Raw genomic sequence first — 8720 nt, forward strand, 5'->3', positions numbered from 1 at the left:
ATTACTAACATTTTCGTTTTCTTTTTCCAGTTTTTAATTTCAGTTTTCTTTTTCGAACCAACGTGTCTCTTCCACATTAACTGTGTCAGTTACAAAACAGTTCCAATTCGTTGCACGTGCGCTTTATGAAACGCGTGCGAAGGATAACAACGTCTTTACACATTTTCAAATTAACTTTGGACTAATCTGTTCCTAATCGGATCGGGGTGAACTAATCCGCACATTTAAGAGGGATTTTGGACTGAACCGTTTTTTCCCCAACTATAAACGTTAATTCCTGCACAAGATGGCTGATGTAGAATGTTAACAACTAGAATCGGAATTACCGGTTCCAGTTTTAATTTGAAGTGTTAAATGCTTGTCAAATTTACAACAATACCATCATTATTCATTCCCGAGTCTTCCGTATAAGAAAGGGGATAATTTGAAAAACCGCAACAGATTATGGGGACTCACGGCACCGAATGGCAGTCCGTCTCTCCACTTCCAGGTTCTTTTTCCCTTTGAAATTTACTATTTAGAGATAATTTCTCTGCGATCTTTGATTTTGTAACTGCAATGCTAGTTTATGGATTAGGGTTGAACTCAAATAACCTAATTCTATGATGTTATCATGGTTGAAAACTTATCATGTGTAGTATAACTCAATCATCTTGCTAACATTATTTATACTCTTAGGTTTATCAGTATGAGATTGGGAAATTTTAATTTTAGATTCTATTAGTCGGATTTAATTCTTTGATAGTCATGTCCCTGAAGGTGTTGTATTGTTTGGATGCAGAATTAGGTCAAATGGTTTGTGGAACTTGTAGAACTTTGGTTTCTTATCCTAGAGGAGCCCCTCGTGTTAGATGTGTATCCTGTAAAACAATCAATCTTGTTTTAGAAGGTATGTCAACTCTTATTAACACTTCTTTCTAGTTATTATCATGGAATCAGAAGTTTTTTCCCCTTGTATTGTTTTTTGTGGAAAATATGGTTATGGATGGGATACCCAGTAAAATTCTGTTGCTAAGAATATGGTTGCAGAAGTACTGTTATTTTTCTTACTTGGTCTTTTGAGTTTAACAGATCATCAAATTGGAAATGTAAACTGTGCAAATTGTGAAGTATTGCTTATGTACCCATATGGAGCTCCAAAAGTAAAATGTTCATGTTGCCATTCAATAACTGATGTTGGGGTAAGTTGTAATTTCATAGTTAAAAGAGATGAGTTTTATCATGCTCTTTAGATGTATGGAATATTATGAATGGAATGTCTAGTATACAAAGATATAGCATTAGCGACGCAGATAAGACATACATGTCGTTCATGGAGTTCTATTGACGAATTACTAATAAACTTAAGCATCCCAATAAATTTAGAAAAATCAGCTTGGGTTAGTGGCTTCCTTTCATGGCCGATCTAAGTGTAGTCATCATTGTAGGAACTCAGGTATTTGTCGCAGTTCACAGCAGTTTTTCTTATTTATTGATAATCTTTAGAACAAATGGTATTTTAGAATTTTCTATATGGTAGTTGGCAGACTATCGGTGGCCACAACAAAGGAGGAACCATAATATAAGAAGAGACAATGTGAAACTCTCTGAATATTCTGTATCCATAGTTGAAATTTTGATTCATTAACAGAGCTGATCTTTCTGCAGTTAGGAACTTAGACTCTTAGCTCTCTATTTCGTTTGAGCAATCTTCACCAATGTCCTTATTATTTTATCCAAGTTCTGCCTTTCTCATCGGTTTTCCTTCACCAAAATCTAACCTCCTTCTTATATGCATGTAGGAGCACAACCAACGCCCTCGCCTTGCTGATCAACAGGGCCCACCTCCACACGCTGTAATTTAGAAACATTTTGAACAATGTATGACTGTATGAGCTGGGTGATCGTGACTATATGCTTGGCTTCAACCTTTGTTTTAGGAGTCTCATTTGAATTTCTGCACAAGCTTTACAGAGTTGCATGTTTATGTATAGAACCAGTTGGAATTGTCTCAATGAAGAACTCAGTAAGACTACGGTCCTGTTTGGAATTGCTAGGTGATTCTTTTATGGGTATACATTTTTTTTGAAGCGATAGCACTACCGTCTGCATCCGTTAATTCCTCGATCTATCAGATTTTGTTGTACAGTCCCATGTAGGATAGAATTCATGAAAAATGTTGAAAAGGTGTTCCTGACAAAATTGATCTGAAAGTCATTCATCTGTTATGAACCTTCATATAATTCAGCACAACTTGGATCAGGTCTAGTAGTGATCTCTGTCAAGGTTCTTCAATGAATAGTTAGATCTTGATGGATTTTTGGGTTGGCCTTTGCAAGACTTGGCTTACAGATCTTTTAGCAAATGCAGGCAATTCAAATTCTCCAATCATTTTCTTACTATGATTTTCTCACCATGGTCCTGTTGACTCAACATTGATTTTGGCGATCTTTTGTTGCAATGACAAATTCTAACATGAATACCTCTGAATATTGCGGAATCTCCGTAGAACGGTAGAAGTCCCATGGTTGGGATCGTACGGGCGCGGTGAATAATCAAAAGAAACATGTGTTTGAAGTCCAGACTTACAGAGAAACAAAACTCGTGTACCTCAAATAATTTTTGGGACATGAGAGAAAATAAAATCAGATTTACAATCCAGAAGCTGCTTTATATTTTTTTGATAAAAGAAAATTTCATAAAACTAGCAAAAAGGAATTACATTGTTTCCATTACATAGGACATTAGACCATTTTTCCTTTCTAGACTTACCCCAAAGTCTAGAATCTACATGTACATACACATGTTTGTTAAGGAATTTTGCTAAATTATCCGCTAAATAATTACACGACCTTCGAATATAAATAAAGGAAGAACAAGCAGGAAAACTGTGGAACTCTAAGGCTTGTCTAAGGATAGCTTTTGAAGTCCAATTTACAGCAAAACTGTTCTTCTTGATACTGTTTATCACATTCTGGTTATCATTAAGGAAGATTAATCTTTCATTTCCTCTCCTTCTAGCCCATCTTGTAGCTTCTCGGCAGGCTCTGGATTCAACTTCTTTTGCGCTGGTGCACCAACCTGTTCCGCCTGTGAAATCCATAATACACCCACTGTCATTAACTTCAACAACCCCGTAAGCAATTTTTTTTTCCTTACGGTGAAAAGCAGCATCTAAATAAATGTAGGAGACTCCCTGATTTCTGTCACAACCATTATGAATACAAGCTGGATGAGATATATCACAAACATGCACAACCTTCAACTTTTGATCACAAACCATATTTTTCTTAAGGTATTGAGGTCTGTCTTTCCTAATAAACTCGACTAGGTCTTTCGGGTTAGGAATAACATTCTCAAAAACCACCTTGCATCTATACTTCCAGATATACCAAAGAACATAAGCAAAGAAATCTCTATCATCCCTATCATTCAGCCAAACAAGACACCAGTCCTTGTAAGACATATTAACCGCAGAGTAAAAATGATGAGAGAAAGATAGACCCCTCCAGACAGCTTCAGAGAAAATACATCTAGTGAAAATATGGTTAACACTTTCAATAACATAACTATTGCACAAGGGGCAATGAAGATCAATGAGAGTATGTCTCCCCAAAATCTCTCTAACAGGCAAGCATTCACTTAATGTTTTCCACATAAATATTTTAACTCTAGGCATCATATTGAGTTTCCAAATTCGATTCCATTCCACAAGGATGTTGACATGATTTCTATCACACAGAAAATTATAAGCAGACTTAACAGAAACAGACCCATCTTTAGTACCAATCCATATTAGGGTATCTTTCTTAGTGGGATCATTAACATTATCAAGCATACTAATCTTTTTCCTGAAGTCACTATGAAACACACTATGAATGAGTTGGGAATTCCACTTTCCTTCGTTATCCATTAAATCAGACACTTTGGAGACTAGATGCATACAATTATTACTTTTTGGTTGAGGAATTTCCCCTTGAGGGAGACATTTATCAGACCAAACGTCTATATTTTTACCATTACCAATCATCCAACAGTGATTTTCCCTGATAATATGTAGACCCTTACAGATGCTAGTCCAGACCCAAGACTTAACTGATTTCTTCTTGTAACTAAGAGGCTCGGATTTTGGGAATTAATTTTAAGGATGACACACCACAACTTATCAGGATTTTTAATAAGACGCCAGGCAAGTCCGATGAGCAAAGCAAGATTAAACTTATGAGGATTTTTAATCCCTAAACCTCCATTAACTTTACTAGTGCAAATGAAATCCCAAGCTTTAAGATACAAACCTCTATTTTTTAATTTTTTTGCCACCAGAAGTCCCTTTGAAGAGCATCCAATTTGTCTAAAGTTTTCTTAGGTAAGAGAAAACACATCATTTGGTACATAGGCATAGCACTAGTGACTGAGCAAATCAGAGTTGTTCTTCCCGCTTGGGAAAGAAATTTGGCTTTCCAACCCTGAACTCTATTGTAGACTCGATGTAGAAGATTTTTATAATTGAAACTCTTAGACCCATTGAAGAACAAGGGTATTCCTAAGTACGTATCATTTTTTGTAATTCTACCAACCTTAAGAATTCTAGCTAACAATTTACAATGTTTATTTTCAACTTTCTTACTAAAATAAATGCCAGACTTCTGATAATTAACTATCTGTCCTGATGAATCACTAAAAATCCTAAGTGTATCCAAAAGATTTCTAGCCTGAACAATATTAGCAGTGGTAAGTAAAAAGGAATCATCCGCAAAAAATAAATGAGAAACAGAGGGACAATTTTTATTAACTTTTGTACCAGTAACCTTGCCCGTGCTTTCAACATGAAAAAGAAGCTTAGGGAAAGCTAACATGCAAATGATAAAGATATAAGGTGACATAGGGTCACCCTGTCTAATTCCTCTAGTAGGGAAAAAAATTTCACCTGGAGAACCGTTAACAAGCACAACCGACGAAATAGTGGAGATACAATTATAAATAAGGTCACAGAAATCATTTGAAAAATCATTTTTTTTGAAAACAAACATAATAAAGTTCCATTCAAGACTGTCAAAAGCTTTGGAAAGGTCAAGTTTCAGAGTCATATGACCATTCTTTCTCTTACTGGTTTTCATGGTATGCAGGATTTCATGAGCTACTACAATATTATCTGTTATCTGTTTATTGGGAATAAAAGCAGATTGGTTTTGAGAAATAATCTTATCTAACAGGGGTTTAATCCTATTGGATATGATTTTAGTCATTATCTTATACAAAGCATTACTAAGACTAATAGGTCTGAAGTCACTAGGGTTTTTGGGCATTTTAGTTTTTGGGATAAGCGTGATGAAAGAGTGATTGATTTTTTGATTAAAACTTTTGTCTTTAAAAACTTTTTGGACCCAGCTAATAATATCATCCTTAAATAAATCTCAATGTTGTTGGTAAAAACCAGGGGGGAAACCATCTGGACCTGGAGCCTCCCAAGTATTCATCAAAAATAAAGCATCTTTAATCTCATTCTCATCAGGAATATTAAGAAGCCTATCATTATCATTACCATCAATAAAGGGGGTTAATATGTTATTGAATATGGGATCAATGTCGTTATTACTAGTGCTAGAAATATTCTTGAAATGATTTGTAAGGAGTTGACTTAATTGCTGTTGTCCTTATATCTATATCCCCACGCTATCCCTAAGGGTATGGATTCTGTTATACCTATTCCTATCATAAGCATATTGGTGAAAAAATTTCGTATTATTATCATTTTCATTTATCCAATTTTTTTTTAAAATGTTGGCCCCAAAAAACTTTTTCCATTTCATACCAATTTGCTAGTTCATTTTGTAACTGTTCGATTTTTATTTTTGTTTCCAAAATATAAGGTTTCTTATCTCCTCTTCTATGTTCTCAGGATGTTAGAGATATTCTTAAAAATGTTGTCGAAATCCTTTTTGTTCCAAATTCTAAGTTCATACTCTAAATTACTTAAAGTCTTAAACAAATTACTATTATTTTCCTTACTTGTCTGAACAAAATTTTCCAAAACCTTCTTATAATCTTTGTGTTCTACCCAACACTTCATGTATATGTAGGGTTTAGCCAATTTATCATTATGTGGAAGAGTCTCCAGTAGAATTGGTGAGTGATCTGACACTATCATAGTAAGATGCTTATTACAGGATTTCGCAAACAATTCTAGCCATTTATGATTCACTAAGACTCTGTCAATTCTCTCATGAATATGCTGTTTTCCGGTTCTTTTATTAGTCCAAGTAAAGGGGAGGCCCGTAAAATTTAGATCAACCAGTCCTAAATGTTGGATACAATGAAACACATAAGAAAAACTACTAGTACAGGGATTATTACCTCCTTCTTTGTTATCTTTATGCATTATGAAATTCATATCACCTATGATAGCCCAGGGGGTATTTATAGAACTAATGTTTTTAATAAAATTCCATTGGTTATCTCTAAGATTATTATCTAAAGCTCCATAAATGAAAGTAATAAACACATTCATGTTATCTTTGATCACTTGAAAATGGAAAACATTGTTTTTAAAAACAATAAGTTTAGCATGAACTCCCTGGTTCCAAGCAATGGCAAAGCCTCCAGATATTCCAATAGAAGGCATAATAAACCAATCTTTAATTTTTAACCTTTTGAAGACTTTTTCAATAGTATGCAGATTAACTTTTGTTTCAGAAAGAAAGATCATATCCAAGTTATGTGATTTATTAAGGTGATGAAGGTGATCTTGTTTTAGGCTAGATTTAATGCCCTGAAGATTCCAGGATAACACCTTGAAGTCATACCCAGTATCTCTGTCTTCCATGACCATATATGAAAAAAACATTCTTTTGTGTAATGGAAAAAAACTATCCATCATGCATTCTAAAAACAAGCATATGCACATGATCATGGTAGTAAAAGAATTTTTAACATGGACCTTCTTAAGACACTTAAAGCAGGCACTATTAGGTATTTTATGTTTAAGATGACATTGCAGAAACATATAAAAAATATATAATTTTAAAAATTCAACATTCCAGTTCAAACAATAGCATTTAGGACTTTTAAGAATAAGGGACTTGCATATGAATATATAATTTTTTGAGAAGAAGTTGTCAGGGGTTACCTCATGAATTAAATTTTGCTCCATAGGGAAAGTGTAGTTAGAGCCAACAACAGGATTGGCCATCTCCATAGTTTCCACAGTCACTTTTTCAGCATTGTTAGCTTCTTCTTTAATAATACTCCATCAAAGAGCATTTTCTTCTTCATTTGTAATAATTTCAGGCTGTTTTTGAGTTCCCACATCCCTACCAACCATAATGCTATCATCCTTCCTCTTTACCATAACCCAAGATTCATCACTTTTTCTACTTAGATCATAATATTGGTTCAGAAGTCTAAACCATTCATCCCGCCTTCTTTCTGATTCATTTCCTTCTGACTGTTCCCAGAGTTCAAAATTAATGGAGATTTTACTTTTTCCAACCTTCTGATTTCTCCATTCGTTCTGTCTCCAAAGCTAGAATTGTTGACATCTTCAGGGTTTCCTCCAGACCCACTTGCCATTATTCTTCTGTCACCAATAACTCCAACTTCAACCATCTTATCCTTGTCGAATCTGAATACAATACCTTCATCAATTCTCCTCCTTTTGTACCCCTTCTTTGATTGTCTTCTCTATCAATTTGACTGTCATAGATTCTGATCCCAGCAGCAGCATTTGCTAAACCCTCCATGCCATTATTATCTTGAGAAGATTGATTTACATTATTTGCATGTTCTTCTTCTTCATTGTAGACATACACCTTAGGACAGTTTCTGTTATAAAATCCCCTCATAGCTTTGTATTTTTCCTCAGAATAGGAATCATCAACATGCCAGCATATGAAATAAGTGCCACGAGGAATCTCCATGAAGAAAATTTTCACCTTCACGGTTTCTCTATCATTTGGATCAATAATGATGACTTTAACTTCATGAGTCAGAGCTTTACCTCGGGAAATATCTGCAACCAGCCAACCACATGAGCATGGTACTCTCCTTGATTATTCAGAGGACCAACCAAAGTAAGAACTTTTCCAACTTTCTCTGCCACTTGTTTAGCCACACAACCTTTTACAGACAAATCACCTCTTAAGAAGAATTTGATCCTATAATCTTGAGCTGTAAAGTATACTTCTTCCACTTTTGCTTAATTACTACACATTCTCATAGAAAACAGATATCCTTGCGCTCTATTTGGTATAAAGTAGATGGCAGCAGCATAATCAGCAGCAGTTGAGAATCTGGTGATGAATATTTTTGGGTCAGAAGTCTTCCGAACAATTATTATTCTAACTGGAGACAGAGATGTGTTGAGATAATGAGCCACTTCACCAGTTCTGATACCTATAGGGTCCTCACCCTTCTTAATTTCCTTAAAGATTTTAGCAATAATTCTAGGAAATCTCGTGTTCTCTATATTCACTACAGCATCTCTAAGAAACTCCACATACTTCTTAACAGAACTTTTGAGAGATTGAGCATCATTCTCTATGATATCAGTGAGTTGAGCAATGTAATTCCTGGTTGGAACATCGACATTTTGATTAGGATTAGCAAATAATAGAAAGAAAGGGTTTTTTTATGAACTGTAAAAAGAGAGCATGTGTAGCTGGTTTTTGTAAACTTTCTAGTTGATAAACAAAGGAAGTTCTAATTGTTGTGAGTTTTAAGTTTAGCGATTTTTCAGCATATAT

The 8720-nt window shown here is 34.7% G+C and overlaps 1 protein-coding gene across 1 annotated transcript; it reads left to right on the plus strand.

Annotated features, from left to right (window-relative positions):
- Positions 1–334: 334 nt before the first annotated feature.
- On the plus strand, positions 335–2075 carry LOC113285680 (protein LOL2-like). Its single transcript, XM_026534474.1, has 4 exons — positions 335–490; positions 782–889; positions 1072–1181; positions 1782–2075. Exons 1-4 carry the CDS (start codon positions 445–447, stop codon positions 1842–1844), a joined length of 327 nt encoding a protein of 108 aa, XP_026390259.1. The 5' UTR covers positions 335–444; the 3' UTR covers positions 1845–2075.
- Positions 2076–8720: the final 6645 nt, after the last annotated feature.

The sequence above is a fragment of the Papaver somniferum genome, chromosome 6 (assembly GCF_003573695.1).
Source record: "Papaver somniferum cultivar HN1 chromosome 6, ASM357369v1, whole genome shotgun sequence".
NCBI classification, from domain to species: Eukaryota; Viridiplantae; Streptophyta; class Magnoliopsida; order Ranunculales; family Papaveraceae; genus Papaver; species Papaver somniferum.

What these genes read in the sequence shown, in the direction of transcription:
- LOC113285680 (XM_026534474.1), top strand. Translation starts at nt 445, where the DNA reads ATGGGGACTCACGGCACCGAATGGCAGTCCGTCTCTCCACTTCCAG. An exon ending in GTCCGTCTCTCCACTTCCAG is followed by an intron (nt 491 to 781) that starts GTTCTTTTTCCC and finishes GTTTGGATGCAG; the next exon opens with AATTAGGTCAAATGGTTTGT. An exon ending in ATTCAATAACTGATGTTGGG is followed by an intron (nt 1,182 to 1,781) that starts GTAAGTTGTAAT and finishes ATATGCATGTAG; the next exon opens with GAGCACAACCAACGCCCTCG.